The 22687-nt window shown below is 41.4% G+C and overlaps 1 protein-coding gene across 1 annotated transcript in view; it reads left to right on the top strand.

Annotated features, from left to right (window-relative positions):
- ECE2 (endothelin converting enzyme 2) overlaps positions 1 to 22687 on the top strand; it is a 94901-nt gene that overhangs the window by 52441 nt on the left and 19773 nt on the right. Inside the window, exons 5-9 of the mRNA XM_089685495.1 lie at positions 2135 to 2259; positions 5247 to 5393; positions 9567 to 9632; positions 18695 to 18883; positions 19352 to 19494. Of these exons, the coding sequence (XP_089541621.1) occupies positions 2135 to 2259; positions 5247 to 5393; positions 9567 to 9632; positions 18695 to 18883; positions 19352 to 19494 (670 nt within the window). The remainder of the gene's footprint in view (positions 1 to 2134; positions 2260 to 5246; positions 5394 to 9566; positions 9633 to 18694; positions 18884 to 19351; positions 19495 to 22687) is intronic.

Raw genomic sequence — 22687 nt, 5'->3', positions numbered from 1 at the left:
GGTCCAGTGAGGCTTTTTTAACTATGTGGGTGACTAGTACATGTTTTAGAGAGTTGGGGAAGATGCCAGTAGAAAGGGAGAGATTGAAGATATGAGTTAAAGAATGAAGGATAGAGCCAGAGGGTGATCGTAGTATTTGCGTGGTAACAGGGTCCAGGGGGCAGGTGGTTATATGGGCTTTAGAAAACAGTTTACCAACCTCCTCTATAGTAACTGCGTTAAATAAGGGAAGTATAGATTGTGCAGATGGACAAGGATTGTAGGGTGAGGGAGATATCTGTACAGTGGGGATCTCATCACGAATTGTATCAATCTTATTTTTGAAGTGATTAGCGATCTGGACAGTGAGTGAGTTAGTGGGTGGAGGTAGAGAAGGACGAAGTAGAGAGTTAAAGGTAAAAAAGAGTTGACATGGACAGCGTGAGAGGGTGTTAATGAGAGTGATAAAATAGGTCTGTTTGGTAGTGTGGAGACAAGAATTTTATTTTTGAAGGGCAGATTTATATTGGTCGAAATCTTGCTGGGTCTTAGCCTTATGCCATAAACACTCAAGAGCACAGCTACGTTTTTTGAGGCATCTGGTATTGTCTGTTTGCCAGGGTTGTAGTGGTCGGGGCCTAATTCTGTGTGTAGTGAGGGGGGCCAATGTGTCCAGGGTGGAAGACAGTGAACTATTGTAGACAGAAGTGGCCAGGCTGGGGCAGGACAGGGCTGAGATTTTGTCATAGAGACAATCTGTTGCTGAAAAAAGAAGAGAAGGGTTAAGATAATGAAGGTTTCTATGGTTAACTGTTTGGTAGTTGGAAGACAAGGAGGAGGAAGACAAGGACAGAGTGAAGCTAATAAGGGAGTGATCAGAGAGAGGAAGAGGAAAGTTGGTGAGATTGCAAGGAGTGCATAAGTAGGAGAATACAAGGTTGATGTTAGGAATGCAGGTATGAGGGAGGTAATATGGGAGTATGACTTTAAAGAGAGAGGACACAACTGTGAGAAGGAGGAGTAGGGAGTGCATGTTACAGAGTGGAGATGAAGCAGACTGGATAAGAGCTAAAAAAGCTGGATGGGGAAACAGGTCACCTGTAGTCTGATTAGTAATTGAAGTTGTCTGCTGTTTCTCGCTTTGTGCATTTGCTGAAGTGCAGAGCCACAGTGCAACACTTAATTCAAGATCAACACTTTATCCATGATGATAGTTGCCAATGCTGCCCCTGGCTGTGCCTCCCCTAAGGAAGGCCTAAATTTCTACTGAGTTGGGTGGGGGAATTGTCAATTAATCAATTAGGAATGCATAGCAGAGACACATGGCTAGCAGGGCAAACATCTCACACCATCTCGTTCACACTTGGCTGTTTAAAAAAAGCTTGCCAAACGCCCCTATAGCGTTTGGCAAGCGTTGGTCCGGCATTTGCAGAGCGTTTTTTAACGCTCGGCAAATGCTCCGCAAACGCCGCTTGCGCTGTTTAGCGGCGGTTGCTAGGCGTTTGCCGAGCGTTAATAACACCCCACAAACGCCTATGATGCGGTTTGAGTGGTGGTACCACTCCACAAACGCCCCGCAACCGCGTTGCAACCGCACCACAAACGCCGTTTGTGGAGTGGCACCATAGACGAGAATAGGAGGCTTCAACGCCTCCTGACTCGACCAGAGGTGTCCGTTTTGCCGTGATGCAACGCAAATGCTCCCGTTAGAACAGCACCATGTGCTGTAATGTGCAGAATTGGCAGAGGCGTTTGGGAAGCGATAAAAACGCTTCCCAAACACCTCTCTGCCGCATGCACACAACGCTAGTGTGAACGTAGCCTAAGAGAGCAGGAGGGCAGAGTTGTAAAGATTAGGATCAGCTCTTAAATTTGGGTTAGACAATAAGAGCAAAATAAACACCACAGTAATATGGACAGAGCAAAAGATTTTTGAAGCAGTAAAAATGACCAATAAGAACATTGATAGTTATGAATCAGCTTCAGTCAGAGGTGGATTTTAAAAGCAGTATAGATTACCATATAGCAGTGCGGGGTGAATTAGCATTCATACACGGCATGGGAGATAGTACAGATGGGTGGGTACTGCCATAGGCATACAAATGTTTATTATATATTTTTCACTGTGGCTGACATACAATGTTATATGTTGCAGAGAATGCTACATTTAACTCCAGTAGTGAGGCAGAGATGAAGACTCAGCGGTTTTACCTGTCTTGCCTGAAGGAGCAGAAAATTGAGGAGCTGAAAGAAAAACCCCTCACTGACCTGATAAAGAAGGTGAAAGTGCTAATAACCCCTTGTTAAAATAGATCAAAATCATAACTGAGTGATATTAAATTTGCTAAAAATTAAAATAATGGTGTTCTGTATAACCACGGCTAATCTTCTGCAGCCTGCCACTGTCTACATGCATAGATTCCAGCAACTTCATATGCATTCTAATAGTGGATTTCCAAATAGTGAATTATGTCTGGGATGTGTAGACCATTACAACCACTTGTAGAGTCTACTGGGAGTGCATGTAATGGGAGAACATTTGGAAGACCCTGTCACTCTATAACAGGAAGTGCATTAGCAGGATCACCAAGTATTAAAGCAACATGATAGGTTCACTTTTTTTTTTGGAAAATAACAAACATGTTATACTTACCTGAGCCCCATCGCGATCCATCGAAGTGCACAGCAGCCTCGGCTGTTCTGAAGCTCTGCCTCCTCATTGGCTGAGACAGCAAGCGGGAGCCATTGGCTCTCGCTGCTGTCAATCACAGCCAGCCAGCCAATGAGGGGAGAGGGGGCAGGGCCAAGCTGTGGCTCCATGTGTGAATGAACACACAGAGCAGCGGCTTGGGAACACATTTACTTGGGTGCTCCCATAACTAGCTGCTAGCTATGGGGGCACCCGACAGAAAGGAGGAGCCAGGAGCGCCGGAAATGGACCCTAGAAGAGGAGGATCCAGGCTGCTCCGTGCAAAATCTCTGCACACAGTAGGTAAGTATAACATGTTGGTTGTTTTCCAAAAAAAAAAAAAAAAAGCAAACCTTTAGTATCGCTTTAATAATGACAGGATCACCAAGTATAAAGCCTGTCCAAAACAAATAAAAGTTTTGCCTTTAGTTATACTTTAACTTGTTACTTAAAGTTATGAGATTTTAGTGATGTTTACTGTACATCTACTTTAATGACCCCCATCCCTCCAAAGTCCATAGCTTTGTTTGTAAAATACAATATGAAGCGCTGCACCATATTCAGTGTCTTGTTTTATACATTTAAGGCTACATTCACACAGATGTCTAAATTTCAGAGTTTAGCTGCGTTTAGAAGACTTTTCCAAAAGCAGTTGGACTCACACAATGCAAATTAATCATGTTATTCATACATATTGGAAACATTTAATTGCAAAAGGAACAAGAAAGGCACCTCTAAGTGTGAACTGTTACATGGTTTATTGCATTCACAAGTAGAACAACTCACATGGTATAAGGGACTGGAAGGCTCATCGATTATAAAATCCCTACTGAGGGTCTCCACTGCACGGTGGATGGAGCTGAAGGGAACCCGATGCTCAGCCACTGGCGTGGATTAAATTTATGATGACATTTGATTTTTTAAGATGTTTTTATTGGATATGTTATATAGCAAAAAGTCAAAAACATTTTTTTTCTTTCAAAATTGATGGTTTTTTTTGTTTATAGCGCAAAAAATAAAAAACGCACAGGCGATCAAATACCACTGAAAGAAAGCTCTATTTGTGGGAAAAAATTACATAAATTTAATTTATGTAAAGCGTTGCGTGACCACGCAATTGTTAGTTAAATTAACGCAGCACTGTACTGCAAAAAATGGCCTGGTCAGGAAGGGGGGTAAATTTTCTGGATGGCAAGTGGTTAAAGAATTTGTATTGCAATATTGCTCTGACGTGAAGAAGACAGCATATCCGCAAAACTCCTTGGCATAGAAACTGGAGAAAATGACATGGATTGCAGAACTCTGCAGGTTTGTGCAAGGATGGCCTTATATCCCCTTGCCCATCATTGTCAGGGAGACACATGCCCAACTTTGGAAAACTGATGTATTAACAACTTGTGATAAGAAAATATGCAGCTGGCAATTAAACAGGAATCTTACTTTATACCATGTTGGTTTCAAACAATACTAATGTGACAAAATTGCCACTTTACAATGTATATTTTGTTGAAAACCATTACAGTATGAAGTGAAAGAGAATGAACTGATAACTGCAAATTTGATATCCTAAAGTTATCAAATCTCTTCATGATCATACCACTGTAATGATGTTTGGGAGAGATATTAAAGTCAGTGTTTATGTGTGCTTTTACCTGAATTTCTTTACGTTTATGACAAGGTTTTGATAAATTGTATGTAAAGCCAATACTTTTTTTCTGTTCGAGATAGAGTATAGAAGGGTTATTTTGCCGTCTGTGTCCCAACTGGTGTCCCATCTTGGACCCTCTCTGTTAATCCTGGTGACTATTCTCATAGGGACAAGTAGTGATGGAAAAATCCACAGGAGCTGGAGGTGAGGGGAAATTTTTATTTAGCTAAACCACCTCTGGTGGCAAGTGTCCAAGAGGCATTATCTCATGGCTTTGAGGAGATCTCCTCTAATAGGACAGGATGTGAAGAGAAATCTCCCCGAGTGGACACAAAGCAAAAAAAATAAAAATAAAAACCTGATTAGGTCTTTATCATTCCCTACTCTATCTAAAGCTAACAAGAAAGAATTGGCTTTACATAAATTTGAATATTTTTGGTATATAATATGTATCTTTAGTTGATATCATTGACAGTGTTATCCAACTTGTTTTTGCATTATATCCTGATACCCCAAATTCCTTGTTTTGCATTCCAGTACTTCTCTAGACCAGGGGTCTCCAAACTTTCTAAACAAAGGGCGAGTTTATAGTTTTTTAATCTTTAGGGGGGGGGCAGACTGTGGCCAGCTGGAGTGGAAATGTTCCTGGCATCAGTGGGAGTAAACATTACCACATTTGGTATTGGGGGAGGAGCAGAACCCTATCATTGGGAGGAACTCATTGGGAGGAACAGTGCCCCATTATTGTGACCAGGGGGAGAAATGGTGCCCCATTGTTGGTGTCAGTTGGCAGAACAGTGTCTCGTATAAGTGGGAGGAATAGTGCCCCAAGTGCTGGGTAAAGGCAGGCAAAGGGCCGCAGATTGGAGACCACTGCTCTAGACCATTGTCATAATTGTGCTGGTAACAATAACTAATGTTTCTGTTAAGGTTGGTGGATGGAATATCTCAGGTACCTGTAGAGGAGATAACTTTATGGCTGTGCTAAAGACTGTCTCAGGGACGTACAGGGCGACACCATTCTTCAGTGTCTTTGTAAGCGCGGACTCCAAGAGCTCAAATAGCAACATTATCCAGGTATCAACATTAGACTAGACAGTAAATATATACAATATATAATAGAACAATATAAATACATCAAGTGGAGGCATGTTTCTGGCACATAGACATAGCTGAATTACATAGCTGGCTATTTATAATGCAAAACACATACTGTTATCCATTCTCCAAAAGACACTGACTGCAGTGTTTAGTCCTCACTGCTCCTGTATTTTACATACCATTCATAAATGCATGTCATGTTGTGGATCTTAATGCTGTAGAAAAGAGACAAACATATATGTGATAGAGAACCATATTTGTTACTTGCTGTTAGCAATAAAATGAAAGTGTTACTAAACCCATAACAGTAAAATCATTCTGTATATGCAGTAAAGCATGCTTGTTATACTCACTGTGGAACCTAAAGGGTTAATCCTCTGCATTGTGTAAAAACACTGTTTGATCCTGACTTCTCTGATCTTCCCCTTCTTCCACTGTCCCCCTCTTATCTCCTGATAAGACATATCGTGCGGAGTCACTCTACACATGCTCAGTTTAGTGCATATTGCTAGGGAGTGTTTTTTTTTTTCATTCTTGAGAGAATGCAAGTGATCAGCACAGGGCCGATCAGCACTGTCCAGACAGAGGTCAGGGATTTTGCATCCTCCTAGAGCAAAATTAAAACTCCTCCTACATGCTTTAACATGTGCTCTGCTGGACACTGATAGAAGTCACAAGATTGCTCTAACTGCTGATGAGAAATTGTATTTACCAGTTTATATTTACTAAATGAATTGCACTTCCATGTTCTCTGTACTGTGGGAGACCAGATAGAGTGAATACAGGGTCGTGGGTTTACTAACACTTTAAGAGTGACATTTTCTTTTGCTGAAATAAATCTGGCTGGTTGCTTTTTAGCAACAAAACAGTCCCTAATTAACACATTGATTAACAGTGCTGATGTGTAGGAGACCTAAAGTTTGTATAAATGTAGTAAATATCTTCATTCACATTTTAGAATAGCTGTGATAAAAGGTCTTCTGTATTCAATGAAACACACAATCCTAACAGTAAATAGCAGACATAGCCAACTGACAATGAAATAGAGAAAGAACCTGCAGCCCGCTAAACTGTAATTGATACATAGATAAGAGCATTTCCGGGTAGGTGGCGTGCGGTCCAGCAGAGAAATACAAAGCAGCATGTCTCTGTAGTAAAACACACACGGCACATAATGTAAAACACACACAGCACACAGTTAACCCTTTGATCGCCCCACATGTTAACCCCTTCCTGCCCAGTGTCAGTACAGTGTCAGTGCTTTTTATTAGCATTGATCATTGTATTAGTGGCACTGGGGATGTCATTGGTAGTTAGTCAGTTCCCCCCCAGTGTCAGAATGCCCGTGGCAGTCCCACTATAAGTCACTGATCACAGCCATTACTAGTACAAAAAAAAAAAATTCCAGTATATATACCGCCATTTGTAGACACAATTGTAAACCAATTCATTTACACATATTGGGATTTTGCTTAGCAAAGGCATGTGGCAGAATATATTTTGGCCTACATTAATGAAGAAATTTGATTTTTTTTTACATTTTTTATTGGATATGTTTTATAGCAAAAAGTCAAAAATATTGTATTTTTTTTTCAAAATTGTTGTTTTTTTTTATTTAGGATTAGGATGGATAAAAACCTCCCATTTTGGAAGATTGTATTTCCCAATTACCCATTCCCCAGTTCACAACTGTGATTTGGCAGCCTTTTGGGCTCTTTCATGGGCAGCTGAGGGCAGTAAAAACAGGCGCCTGAGTCATGGATTTACTGCCTCCTATCCTTGCACCCAAGTTATTAACACCTCCAGTAGCACCTCCCTAACACCCATAAAGCAATCTACAGTGGACATTTGGTGTTTAAAACTCATTTCCTGCTTGTTAGCAATTTGTTAATACGTGAATTTAAATAGTTTAGCTACGGGTTTACTTCAAACAGGATTTGTATTTACTGATTTTGCATTATTTAGTAACGGTTTCTGTAAGCATTGGTAAAGAAAAGAGTTGCTTTTGTACGTGTAGCTAAACTTCTTTATAGGTTTGGATAGAGCAGGGAATAGTTAGAATTGATCTAAGTAAGTAAGTTTATATATAAAAGTAAAATGCAGCGCTATTAATATATCATAAATGGTTAAATAGATAATTATAAGACACAGTCCAGTGAAAGGTGCTCGTTGATTCCCGGTGCAAATGGTGGAAATGCGCACTAACCAGAAGCGTATAGGTAATACGCATGTGAATAAATATCCTGAAGAGTCCCCTCTCCTTTCTGGTCTGATCACGGGAATAGCTGGAAAGAATGAAGATCAAGCGCCCTCGTGTGGTGAAAATGTGGTCCAGCTGGTCAGAGAAATCTGCCAAGATGTAGTTCCCCCTCTCAGGAGCTGACACAGGAATCACTCAGGGCTGTAAAGGTTGAAGAAGATGCAAACAAAAAAAAATGACTCTTTGCATTTGGCTCAAAATCTCACAAACCTCTTCATGGAGGCATGAAGCCCTGAGTGATTCCTGTGTCAGCTCCTGAGAGGGGGAACTACATCTTGGCAAAGATTTCTCTGACCAGCTGGACCACATCTTCACCACACGAGGGCGCTTGATCTTCATTCTTTCCAGCTATTCCTGTGATCAGACCAGAAAGGAGAGGGGAATCTTCAAGATATTTATTCACATGCGTATTACCTATACCAGTGGTCGGCAAGCCGCGGCTCGCGAGCCACATGCGGCTCTTTACACAGTTTAATGCGGCTCTTTTGTGTGCCGGGCGCCCGCTCCCCTCCCTCCTCTCGGGCGGCCGCCCCAAAAGTCAGGACTCTGCAGCTAGCCCAGCAATGGGCAAACTAAGGCCCGCATACGGCCCGGCGGACCTTTTAATCCGGCCTGCGGAGCGTGGCAAACATTGGCTGTCAGGATGTAGGCGGGGCAGCAAGACGAACTCCTCTCCTCTCACAGTCCGCCCTGAAGACCGGAACGGCGCGGGAACACGGCGAGAGGAACGCGCGGAGCAAAGGTAAGTGAATTGACACAATATGGGGAATGAATTACTATAGGGGGGATGAATTACTATATGGGGGATGAATTACTATGGGGGATGAATTACTATATGGGGTATGAATTACTATGGGGGATTAATTACTATGGGGGATGAATTACTATATGGGGGATGAATTACTATATGGGGGATTAATTACTATATGGGGGATGAATTACTATGGGGGATGAATTACTATATGGGGGATGAATTACTATATGGGGGATGAAGTACTATGGGGGATGAATTACTATATGGGGGATGAATTACTATGGGGGATGAATTACTATATGGGGGATGAATTACTATATGGGGGATGAATTACTATATGGGGGATGAATTACTATGGGGGATGAATTACTATATGGGGGATGAATTACTATGGGGGATGAATTACTATATGGGGGATGTATTTTCAGTTTTAAAAATGTGGCTCTCAAAATAAATTTCAATCGTGGTTTTGGCGAGATTTGGCTCAGTTGAAAAAAAAGGTTGCCCACCACTGACCTATACGCTTCTGGTTAGTGCGCATTTTTTACCATTTGCACCGGGAATCAACGAGCACCTTTCACTGGACTGTGTCTTATCATTATCTATTTAACCATTTATGATATATTAATAGCGCTGCATTTTACTTTTATATATATATTTCTTGGGACTTTTATGCGTTTTCCTTGAATGTTCAGCTGCTAATTATTGAGAGCGCTCACTATAGTTTTACATTTTTCCAAGTAAGTAAGTTTATTTGTAGCTGTGTCTCTTTGGAAAGATTTATCTCCATTTCCTGTTCCAGAAATGCAACAGGAAGTGAGAGGTAATCTAGAGGGGAATTCTACTCTTAGACAGTTGTCCTTGGGACAAGTTTCACCTTTGGAAAATGCCCCTTCTATTTGTGTTCTGGTAACAACTATACCTGACTAATGATATATATAGATGGAAAGCAGACAAATAACAATTATTATTATTCTCAGATTGTGACAAAGCCCTTTAGTCCTGGTTCACACTGCTGCGACTTCAGGTTCAACATGCGATTTACAAATTTGCACCTGAACTTGCATCCAATGTATTTTTATTACAGTTACATTTCCCAGAATGCTTTTTTACTTCACATTGCTTTCTTCCCCAGGTGGACCAGTCTGGACTCTTCCTTCCATCAAGAGACTATTATTTGAATAAGACAACAAATGGAAAGGTTAGTCAGTATGTTCTGTTCTAGCTGAGGTCCAAAGACTGGGAAAGTAAATGTTATACGACTGTTGACACTGCTAGGTTTTATGTCACTTATCATAAAGGTATGTGTTTAAAAGATATTTGATTGCAAGTCCACTTTAATACAAACGTTGGCACATGGGAACCTTTAATAAAGGTGGTCATAGCATATTTATGATTTTAATAACTTTTATTCCAATATACGCAGTCAGACTTTAATCTCATTTAGTTGATGAATATTTCATGAATGGGTGATATGGTACATGATGTATTTTGTGTTTCAGGAGGTTTAAGATGCCATATATTATGACGCTGATAGTTTGAAGTGTCAGGGGTTTATGGGACAAAATGAAATATACAATTCTTCCCTCCTACATATAGAGTGGCTGTAGATAATACTTCATTACAGGAAACCCACATTGGGGCTTATTTACTAAAGGATTTGAGACTGTTCATTAACAAAATGAATGTTCATTGAGCTTAGTGAATAAGGTGAAGCTCTGCTCACTTCACTTATATGCAGGCTCAAATCATGTGTTTTAATATTGCTTGAAAGTGATTGGGTATTCAAGGCAAACACTGCTTCACTTTATTCACAAAGCTTTGTGAAAATTCTTTAATCCTTTAGTAAATCAACCCCATTGCTGGTTGTACCTAACGTTCAATAAATAAATCCTGCCAGGCCTCTAAAGGTATTTAAAAGTTAGTACCCTGCACCAGAAGACAAAAAGATTGATTTACTAAAACTGGAGAGTGCAAAATCTGGGGCAGCTGTGCATGGTAGCCAATCAGCTTCTAATTTCAGCTTGTTCAAATAAGCTTTGACGAAAAAAAAAATGGAAGACAATTGGTTTCTATGCAGAACTGCACCAGATTTTGCACTCCAATTTTAGTAATCAACCCGATAGTATATTTACATCTTTAGTAGCCCATATTTCTTACCTCCCTCTTTTCCAGAACTGCCTGCAACCCCCATCAGTCTCAGGGCTGTAGATAATTTTTTCTCCTGGGAGGTTCAGCTCACAGCTGAGCTGCATTTTTACCCCCCCCCCCCCAACTTCACCCCCTTGAAGGAATGGAGGGGTGGAAGGAAAGAAGGAAGGAAGGGGTGGGTGGAAAGAAGGGTGAGTGGAAGGAAGGAAGGGGTGGATGGAAGGAAGGAAGGGGTGGGTGGGTGGAAGGAAGTAAGGAAGGGGTGGTTGGAAGGAAAGAAGGGGTGGGTGGAAGGAAGTAAGGAAGGGGTGAGTGTAAGGAATGAAGGGGTGGGTGGAAGGAAGGAAGGGGAGGGTGAAAGGAAGGAAGGGGGGGGGGTGAAAGGAAGGAAGGGGTTGGTAAAAGGAAGGAAGGGGTGGGTGAAAGGCAGGAAGGGGTTGGTGAAAGGAAGGAAGGAAGGGGTGGGTGGAAGGAAGGAAGGAAGGAAGGAAGGAAGGGATGGGTGGAAGGAAGGAAAGGAGGGGTGGGTGGAATAAAGAGATGGAAGGAAGGGGTGGATGGAAGGAAGGGGTGGGTAGAAGGGCAGAGAAGAGGGAGGGGTGGGTGGAAGAAAGGGGTGGGTGGAAGGGAGGGGTGGGTAGAAGGACAGAGAGGAGGGAGGGGTGGGTGGAAGGAAGGGGTGGGTGGAAGGAAGGGGTGAGTGGAAGGAAGGAAAGGAGGGGTGAGTGGAATAAAGAGGTGGGTGGATGGAAGGAAGGGAGGGGTAGGTGGGTGGAAGGAAGGAAGGAAGGGTGGGTGGGTGGGTGGGTGGGTGGAAGGAAGGGGTGGGTAGAAGGACAAAGAGGAGGGAGGGGTGGGTGGAAAGAAGGAAGGAAGAGAGGGGTGGAAGGAAGGGGTGGGTGGAAGGAAGGAAAGGAGGGGTGGATGGAAGGAAGGAAGGAAAAAAGAGATGGATGGAAGGGAGGGGTGGGTAAAAGGAAGGGGTGGGTGGGTGGAAGGAAGGAAGGAAAGATTGGTGCTACAGAAGGGTGGGTGGAAGGAAGGAGGGGAGGAAGGGAGGGGTGGGTGGGTGAAAGGAAGAGAGGGGTGGGTGGAAAGAAGGAAGGAAGTGAGGGGTGGGTGGAAGTAAGGGAAGGGGGGGTGGAAGGATGAAATGGAGGGGGGTGGATGGAAGGGAGGGGGGAGGTGGAAGGAAGGGAGGGGGTTGGAAGGATGGAAGGCAGGGGGGGTGGAAAGATGGAAGGGAGGTGGTGTGGAAGGAAGGTTGGGGGGGTGGAAGGATAGAAGGAAGGGATGGGTGGAAGGAGGGATGGGTAAGTCAAACTCACCATGACTCCTTCAGAAGCATCAGAGCTGTGACTGTCAGCTGCTGTGTTCAGTTTCCCACCCACACCTCCCCTGAAGCTGCATGGACTGAGTGTGGGCAGGCACAGGGGGAGACAGAGCAGATCCAGCCTCTCTCCCCACTTCTCCTATTGGTGCGGAGGATGGAGGGAGGGGCTAGGCATTGAGAAGAACACAGCGGCTGGAACACAGCAGCAGTGGGAGGGATGGGGGGCAGAAAGAAAACCATTCTGTGCAGTGGTGGGAGCGGCGAGCAGTGCCGGGACTAGGGGTGTGTGGGAGGGGTAGCGGTGGTTGTGGTGATAAGCACTGATCTCCTGTATGGCTTTCAATGAAGCAGCTGAAAGTCGCATCTCCTCCTCTCCCTCCTGCAGCTTTCAGCTGCTTCATTGAAAGCCATACAGGAGATCGCTGCTTGTCACCATACTGCTCGCCACCACTGCACAGAATGGTTTTCTTTCTGTCCCCCACTTGTCCCGCTGCTGCCCTCCCATAACTTTTCCCCCTCCTTTCCTGCTGCCCCCCCTCTTGTCCTGCTGCCTGCCTCCTGTCCCACTGCCCCCGCTGCCCTCCACCTGTCACGCTGCTCCCCCTCCTGGCTCCTAACTTTTTTAGCTGGCTCCTAGATTCAAAGCAAATTTGTGAAGCCCTGCCTTGCTGGGTACTTTGGTTTAATCTTTGGGCACCATGTGCTGTTAATTGTGAGGATGTACTATCTTTTGTGATTTTGGTGCTGTGTTTTGTTTCTGTCAAAGGATTCAATTAAAAAAAAAAGTGGTTTATCCTAAAACCTTAATTACATAATATAGATCACTTTGATACCCAGTTCCAAACTCGGCCAAGTCTGGAACCATAGTTCTGCAGTTTGAATTGTTAAGGATGGTATGTCTTAATAAACAGTATTGTTTGTGCCATGCCTGTTCTGTTATTTTACATAGTTACTTTTGATGGCATGCTACTTCAAAGTGTGCATTGTTTATTACTAAATATACTACCTTTTGTTTGGCTTGAGGTCTGATGTACCTTGCTGCAAAGCAATCAAGTTGAAGAAACCAAAATCAAATACAGCAGAAATTCTAGTTGTTTTCTACCATGATCAATTTTCTTTGATCACAATTATTTCCTTGTTTTAAGTCTATTTCAACCTGTTAAATTGAAGTCTGTGGGTCAATCGCATACATTACTGCTAAGTACCTTTTGTTCTTTGTTTCACATTCAGTCATATCAACAATCAAAAGCTGGTTAAACGTTGCTTAAAGTTGCCATATGTATGGATATCACATAAAAAAAGGACTGAAAACGTGTTGTTGCTGTGTTTGATATCTAATCTTAACAGAGATTGGTAATCTACATTGTCTCTGGTGGTTTATCTAGAAATAACAATAACATGGAAGAGCGGGAGTGGTAAAGCCCAGCTATGGGAAATTTTAAATTGATCCCTTGCAGTGGGGTCGTGCCTGCACTGCAAGAGTTCATTGCTTGGCTAGGTCTGTGGGACACAGGAAAGATTTACCTACCTGATCCTCCACTCCTCTGTCCTCTGTGGTGCGCGACCGCTCCCCACAGCATCTCCCCCCCCCCCCCCCCCGCGGGCTCTACTCCTCTAAGGTTTTGATGTCATCAAGACCAATGCAAGATACATAACTCCCCATTGAACGTGATGACTCCAGACAGTTCACGGCCAGAGTGCTGGGGAGTGCCGTCTGTTAGAGAGCAGAGGATAAGGTAAGTAAAAGCTCTTCTCTCCTCTTCCCTAGACAAAACAGTTGCAGTGCGGGTGCAGCCCCACTGCAAGCGATAATTTTAAAGTTTTCCTGAATTAGACTTTAAAGCTGAACACTAAGAATTTAGACAATTTACTAAAATGTGTTCACTTACTTTAGGTTAAATCCATCGAGTTGCATACCATCTCATAGACTTATCTCTTTTTTTTACAACTGACACTTTTACTGAGTGCTGATGTACAGCTATCTTTATTTTTCTGGCACTCTGACCATTCTTTCCGCCCCTCCCCTCCCTGCCCGATCACAGAAGGCTTTGTATTTTGTGATTGGGTTTACATAATACAAAGTGCTTTGTGATTGGTCAGGAGGGGTGGGTAGTGCAGCTGCACATGACTCTGCTGCTGCAGGATCCGAGACCCAAAGATCAAGCATCATAGCATCCAAAGTATAGCAGTAGCTGAACACCTAGCGCTTGGTAAAAATGGACATTGTAAATTAAAGAGAAGTTTTCGAGGTGGCATGCACCTCATTGGATGTAACCCATAGAAATCTGGCACATTTTAGAAAGGTTGAATTCCTGGAGTTCAGTGAAAGTCACATCAAAAGGTAAGACAACACTGCAGTAATAAACTTCAAACAGGCTCACTAAATATATACATTTATGTTAATTGATGCATTACATTTATAACATTTAGGATCCCATGGATCATTGTCATTTTCTAAATTAGACTGTCTGTTGGCAAGGGTTAAATGTACTGACACTGCCAGACTGACCTTGTTAGGTATAATTAAACTGGTCCCCAGTTGCCTTTTTTAATTTTTTTTTTTTTTTTTGGAAATCAAATTTGGCTCACTATTATGAAATGAATGAGGTTTTGATTTTACTGTGAAAGATGGAACTAATTTACAGGCAGTCTCCGAGTTATGAACGACTCGTACGTACGAATGGAGGGAGATACAAGAAGTGAGAGGAAATCTACCCCTAGAAAGGGAAATTCACTCCTGTAAGAATCATCATGGGAAAAAGGTGTCTACGCTGAAGGTTTATCACCAATCCCTTGTTTCCGCAACAACCCAAAATTTTAAAAATCCAATTGTCACAGGGACAGAAAGTGAGGTGAAAACAAACATTACAGGGGTGTTAACCCTTCCCTATGCTATCCAAAAAGCGTAAAAATATTTTTTTGGGCTGGAGCTATTTTTTTGGGGCGTGCTGTTCCTTCAGAGCACTGTGCCATGGCCCAGGACTCCCATACCTGCATTGGGAATGGTTCAGCCAGTCATATAGCCAGAGCTCGCGAACCCAGGAGAAAGACCAGGTAAGGATGGAAACCTATGCAGCGGTAACAGTGCGCCGCTGGAGGGCTTCATTTTAGGGTAAGCCCTTCAAAATGTGTTAGTATGTGATGCATACCAGCACATTATGATCTTACCTTGCAGGGGATTTATTTATTTGTTTATTTTTAGCTGTGATTTACTACCGCTTTAAGAACAAACCTACAGACCCTATCTTGTTCGTAATCAGGGGACTGCCTGTATTCACTGAGGGGAATCAAGGGAAATCTTCAAATGATATTAATACTTTTAAACCCAATTGACAAACAAAAGTGCACCACAGACTCGACTGACCCTAAAATGTACAGACTTCCATTGCATATACAGTATCTGTATGAGAATAAATTATTAGTTGGGGAAGATTGTTGTAAAAAAATCAATATCTATAATTAACTTGCTTCCTGCTTGATTACTCAACTGGAACCAAGATGCACTTCCCCATTTGCCTCCACTGATAAATGGGATATTTAGGCTGATATTTCATCATGTGAACTTACATGCATAACCCACTCACGTCAAAATTACTTGCAAATACAGTATATACAATTGCATTACAAACAAAAATAGGACAAGCCTTGGTAAGAAATATGACTGCATCAAGATTTATTCACATTTTACATTACTGTAACAGGTCTATACACCATCTTTGATTTTCTTTTGTCTACATTTACTGGACTTAAAGTATACAGTTAGGTCCATATATATTTGGACACAGGCACAATTTTAGTTTTTTTTTCACGTGTTTACCAAAACATATTCAAGCTATAAGTATATAATGGATATGGGCTGAAAGTGTACACTCTCAGGTTTAATTTGAGGATATGTACATCCAAATTGGAGGAAGGGTTTAGGAATTACAGCTCTTACGAGTAGCCATCCCCCCTTTTTCAAGGGACCAAAAGTGTTTTGACAATTGAATCAAAAGCTGTTTCATGTCCAGGTGTGGACTTCATTATTTTTTCATCAGTTAAGCAGGTAAAAGGTCTGGAGTTGATTCTAAGTGTGGTATTTGCATTTGGAATCTATTGCTGTAAACCTACATCATGCGTTCAAAGGGCTTCAAAAATTAAATAAATCCATCAGAGAGATAGCAGCAACATTAGGAGTGGCCAAATCAACAGTTTGGTATATTCTGAGGAAAGAAGAATGCACTGGTGAGCTCAGCAACATAAAAAGGCATGGACGTCCACGGAAGACAACAGTGGTGGATGATCGCAGGATGGTAAAGAAAAACCCATTCACAACTTCCAGACAAGTGAAGGACACTCTCCAGGAGGTGGGCATATCATCGTCAGTCTACAATCAAGAGAAGACTTCACGAGAGCAAATACAGAGGGTTCACCACAAGGTGCAAACCATTCATAAGCCTGAAGAATAGAAAAGCCAGATTAGACTTTCCCAAAAAACATCTAAAAAAGCCAGACCAGTTCTGGAAAAGCATTCTTTGAATGGATGAAACTAAGATTAATCTGTACCAGAATGATGGGAAGAAAAAAGTGTGGGAAAGGCTTGGAACAGATCATGATCCAAAGTACACAACGTCATCTGTAAAACATGGTGGAAGCAGTGTGATGGCATGGGCATGCATGCCTTCCAGTGGCACTGGGTCATTGGTGTTTATTGATGATGTGACAGAAGACAGAAGCAGCCGGATGAATTCTGCAGTGTTTAGAGATATACTGTCAGCCAAGATTCAGCCAAATGCAGCAAAGTTGATTGGACGGCACTTCACAGTACAGATGGGCAATGATCCAAGACGCACTGCAAAAGCAACCCAGGAGCTTTTGAAGGAAAAGAAGTGGAATATTCTGCAATGGCCAAGTCCATCACCTGATCTCAACCCAATTGAGCATGCATTTCACTTGCTGAAGGCATAACTAAAAGCAGAAAGATCCACAAACAAAGAACAACTGAAGACAGCTGCAGTTAGAGCCTGGCAATGCATCAGAAAGGAGGAAACCCAGTCTTTGGTAATGTCCGTGGGTTCCAGACTTTAGCCAGTCATTGCCAATAAAGGATTCTCAACAAAATATTAACATTAAAATGAACATTTTATTTATGATTATATTCATGTGTCCAATTACATTTGATCCCCTGAAAATGGAGGAACTGTGTATAAAAATGGTTGCAGTTCCTAAAATTTGTACTTGACATTTATGTTCACCCCCTTGAATTAAAGCTGAAAGTCTGCATTTCAAATTCATTTGGATGGTTTAATTTTCATTTATTCAGATGGCATACAGAGCCAAAAGTATGAAAATTGTGCCTGTATCCAAATATATATGGACCTAACTGTATGTGAACCCATACTTTGTAAAGCAACTTTTGTGTGTATGCGTGTGTGTGTGTGTGTGTATGTGTGAGTGAGTGTATATGTGTGTGTATATATATATATATATATATATATATATATATGCATTATTAATAACTTTTTTCTTTTCTTATTTTTAAATGTTTATTTATCTTGTATTATCTTTAGTGATCAAAAGACCTCTGCTATCAGTTGCATAAGGGGCTTAGAGAGCTAGGGGTGGAGAAAAAGCATACATTGAATGAGGGTGTATCAGCACAAGTCTGATAATTTGATGATGGGCAGGCTATGTTGCCAGCACAGCCAGACAACTGAACACATCGAGATGGATGTGCTTTTATGACTAGCGTGGTCAGTAACTAAGAAATAGGAAAGCAGGGGGACTGTCAGGAACACCAAGTATTTTACACATCAAAGCAATACAAAGAACATTTTTTAACATAAGTACATGATACAACAGACACATATCAGGAATATGTAATGTTGGGGTAACATTAGAATCATAAAAAAATCTCAAGTTTAACTGCATTTAACATTATTTTTGACATTTACAAGGGTTTTTATATAGTAAACTATATTAAGCTGGGCATACACGTATTGAAATTTGGCTGGCTCAGCAGAAACTGGATGAACTTCAGTCTGTGTGTATCTCTCTATTCAACATAAAGGCTGGCCTTTTGTGGATTGGTCCTGCTGGAAAACAAGCCAACGACAGCAGTGCTGATCAGTGTATTCTGACAGCGGGAATAGTACCTGCTGTCAGAATACAATAGCACAGTGGGGGAGATCTAGGTGTCCAAGTTGCATGCGTGGACGTGGGATTCTGTGAGATTTTTTTCCGTTCAACCCAGCTTTACTTACTTAGGGACAAATAAATGTTTAGCTGATTTCACGTGAGCAATTTGATTTGATGTCACCTGCAGAATTGCCAGGGACAGACTTCCACTTGCCTTTATGGAATTACTTCCTTGTTGGCCCAGAATGCTGGCCTATGACCCTGGCTAGCAAGGGATCAGGGAGGGCGCGACATCTCACTTTTCTTGATAGCCAGGTAGAGACTTGCTACTAATAGGTAGATGGTAAGTTAGTGATCCTGTCACTGGCAAGTTGTCTCCAGTAAAAAGATCACTCTCTTGTGACATCAGCTTTAGAACTTTCACTTCAGATCTACATTTGCCTGCCTGTATGCACTGTAGGGTCAGGAAGCTAAGCATTGAAAAGCATTGCTGTTGGACATTTTTGCATACAGATAATAGCAAATCTTTCCAGATGGCAGTGACTGATTTCTAATTCATATCAGAAACTTCTATTAAATATTGAGTGTAATAACATATTTTTGATTGCTACAGTTCCTCTTTAAACTCTGTGCATGCCACTTTCTCCTGTCTTTGTTCACAGGTGCTAGCTGCATACCAGGAATACATGGTGGACATGGCCTTACTGCTTGGGGGTGCCATAGGTTCTGTTGAAGTCCAGATGGCGCAGATTGTGGAACTTGAGACCCAGCTGGCGAATCTCACGGTTCCTCAAGATGAGCGTCGGGATGAGGAAAAAATCTACAACCGCATGACTGTGGCTGAGCTACAGGTGAACACAGACTTAAAATGTTATGCTGTAACTACTGTAATACAGAGCAACCTTGTCAAAGAGAAGGAATACATATTTTATGTTAAAACTACCAAAAGAAAACTGATAAATTCTATATGGTCAAAAGTTGATCATCTTTTGACTTTGTTCAAATGGGTGCTGAGGCCCATGCACAGTAAATGAGCTGTCAGGTGGTGTGTGCAGGCATCCCATATACGGTAAGTGTATGGGAATGCAGAGGCTGCACGGACACAGTCACTTGTTCCAGTTTGACAAGGGTGCATTTACATGGAATGCTTCCACGCAGAACCTGGCAACTCAAGCTGGATAAACATGCGACCCATTCGCAGAGTATGGGCCTCAATGTCCATGTGAATAAGGCCTTACTAGCAGATAGGTAGATACTAGTAGAAACTCTACACACTACTTGTAATGTACACTTTCATATATTGCTTTTGTTTGTTGCAGAATCTTGCACCTGCATTTGAATGGTTGGATTATTTAAATTTTGCACTCTCACCATTGGAGATCAATGAAACAGAGCCTGTGGTAGTATATGGCAAGGAATATCTACAACAAGTGTCAGACCTTGTCAACAGCACAGATCCGATGTAAGAAATATAATTTTTTTTCTTTATTCTAATAAATCATCTACTTATGTTCATATCATACCTGTGTAATATTACCTTACCTTCAAACAATATATGGTTCAAATCTCGGCTGGTTCAACAGGGATCGGCCGAGATAGGAACCATCTATGATCAGGCTGATTGTGCCCAATTCAAATATTGTATGACTTGGGTACAACCTGCCTGTTTGATTTTTCATGCAATTTTTGCCAGTGGCTATAGTCAGTAACAATAATCACTGTGTTCTCCCAGCAGGGACGGCTTGTGCCCCATTGCTGGGGAACACGATAGCTCTGCTGGAGGGATTCCCCTATAAACACTGACTGTGTTGATGGAGGAATCGAGCGACCACAGGATGCAGGAAAGAAAATCGCATCATCTATGGTCGGCTTAAGCCTTGAAAGAGTTGGGTGTGACAGGCTTACCTGTAAAATGGACAATAGTAAAATTCCCTAGCAATCAAGTCAGTTAGCCAGCACAAAGATCTCTGTTGCATACATTTCCACTAATATGTGAAGCCACAATAGGGTACCATTGTAAAGTTTTGTCTTACTGTCTTCTCTGTGAACATATAAAATAGGACATACACATGGCAGAAAATTGGGAGCAGCTCATTTGGAATAAGTTCTGCCCCTTTAAAGCTTGAACAACACAGAAAGAAGTCCAGATTCAACAAAGGGTTCTAGGGTTCTAATGATCCCCAGTGTGCAAAAGTAGAAAAAATACACTGGCAGTTTCATCATTAAAAAAAAATAATACTAATGATAAATTCACCAAGCATATATGCATACAGAAGTGCTAATTAAATGATACATTGGGTAACATTTGTCAATGATGTCACTCAACCAGGCAGTGTTATAAAAAAGATTTTGAGTCAGATTTATTTCAAGGTTACAGCTTGATTCATAAATTCTTCCTTTTGCTACTCTAAAGTGGCACTGCCACTGAATGAAACCTGACCCTCACCACTTCTTAATTGTGCTTCTGTATGATGCAGCCTTTCTCAACCTTTTCAACATGGAGGAACCCTTAAAATAACTTTCTGGTCTCAGCGAACCCTTACTAAAAATCACTATATCTACAACTAGATACACTGGTGTGTTAGTCAGTGGGAAAAATGCTCCTTATATTTGTGGACATTGGGAAGCATTACTACCTTACAGATAGATCAATGGTGTCAGTGGGAATTTATCGAAGAGGCAAAAATTGCTCAAGGAACCCCTAGCAATCTCTTTAGGAACTCTGGTTGAGAAACCCTTATATAAAGTGAAAATCTGTCCCATCTACAGTGAAAAATCGCATACCTTTTTAGATCAGTCACAGTTGACTGCCCAGGATTATGGGAATAGGGATCTGGGGTTGCAAATACACAATACATTTTTTGCATAAATGAGAGGTGTTTGGTAAATGGGAGGCGGTCTGATTTGCATCTAATGTCACTAATTTGCTTGATAAATGTCTCTCATTACCTTTCAGTATCAGGTGATGTGCAACGGAGCTGAGAGGTCCTCTCACACCACCCCCTGTAGTCGAATTACATTTATTCTCGCTATAAACCTCCCTGAAGCTCTAACACTAACCATAGCACTAAATCTACCTGTAAGCTTGACATTAGCCTTCACAACATCCCTTGTAACCCTCACACTCATTATCACATTAACCTTACCTGTAACCCTAACACTAATTCTGTCTGTAAATTTAACTCATTGTTTGCATACTCATCTCTCTGCACTAGGGTCCTGTGTGCTGAACATACCACAGGTCCCAGTGCCAAAACCCACTGATTTAGTATAGTATGAGGAGTTAAATGGTATGGTCCAGTTATTTAGAAGGTAATATGCGGCACTCCCTCTAGATCACTATCATGGGTTCAATAAATCAAATGTCATACAAAAGTGCATGCACTAATTTCTGTGAATAATAACATATCAAATGTGCATGCACAAATCTCATGCCAATGTGCCTATAGTCTACTCCTGTAAAAAATGATATAGTCCAGACACCTAAATCCAAACAATCTTTCAATATCCTTTTCTTTAAAAATAAAAAAGTCCCAATGCCATATAATGGTGCAAATCATGCATCTTCCTCTACTGCATGGCATTGGGACTTTTTTGATTTTTAAAGAAAAGGATATTGAAAGATTGTTTGGATTTAGGTGTCTGGACTATATAATTTTTTACAGGAGTAAACTATAGGCACATTGGCATGAGATTTGTGCATGCGCATTTGCTATATTATTATTCACAGAAATTAGTGTATGCACTTTTGTATGACATTTAGGAATGCTCATTTGATTTACTGAACCCATGATAGTGATCTAGAGGGAGCGCTGCATATTACCTACTAAATATCTGATAATTAAGTGCGGGAACACATAATGATGTGAGCAGCACCCTAACCACGAATTATATGTATTATATCACTTTACTATTGATATTTGTTGGTTTATTAAATGGTTAATAACACACAGTAGGTAGCGCAGAAGTCACACTGACATTTATATATGGTATGGCCCAGTACAGACTACCGTAAAATGTGTACTGACCTGGTAAGGCTGAATGATGAAAATACCTAACTAAACATTTATGGAAACAATTGAAATGAATAATCCATTTTTTAAATGCAGAGTTAACAATACATACGTTTAGGTATATAGCAGACTTTAGAGAATTAATGTATTATGCCAAAGGAACTTCCGGGCAATAGTTACTTGATTTCTATGCACACAAGTGCTATGTTGTCATTTTAGGTAGCTGTCCACTAGGTGGTATTTGATAAAGCAATGTAGATATTGCTATCTCCATTACTATGTACTGTAACTGTGTCAGATTTATGTGGGCATGAAAGGTCTTTATTATTGAGCTTTTTTAGGCTGGTTTGCCTTTTTAATGCTGCCAATAGACCTACAAGGGCATTTGGATATGTATGCACATCTGACAGCCTTCATACACCAGAATCAACAATCAGAAAAACATAACATCTGAGCTCAAATAAGTGTCATCTTTTTAGCCATAGGGTTCACATCAGGATTTATAACCTACCTATCAGCTGTTCCTCTAGACCAGTGGTTCTCAACCTTTCTAATGCCGCGACCCCTTAATACAGTTCCTCATGTTGTGGTGACCCCCAACCATAAAATTATTTTCATTGCTACTTCATAACTGTAATTTTG

This window comes from Staurois parvus, unplaced genomic scaffold (assembly GCF_062004578.1).
Source record: "Staurois parvus isolate SC_StPar_1 unplaced genomic scaffold, SC_StPar_1.0 ptg000376l, whole genome shotgun sequence".
NCBI lineage: Eukaryota > Metazoa > Chordata > Amphibia > Anura > Ranidae > Staurois > Staurois parvus.
This window is presented reverse-complemented; position numbering and strand designations above follow the sequence as displayed.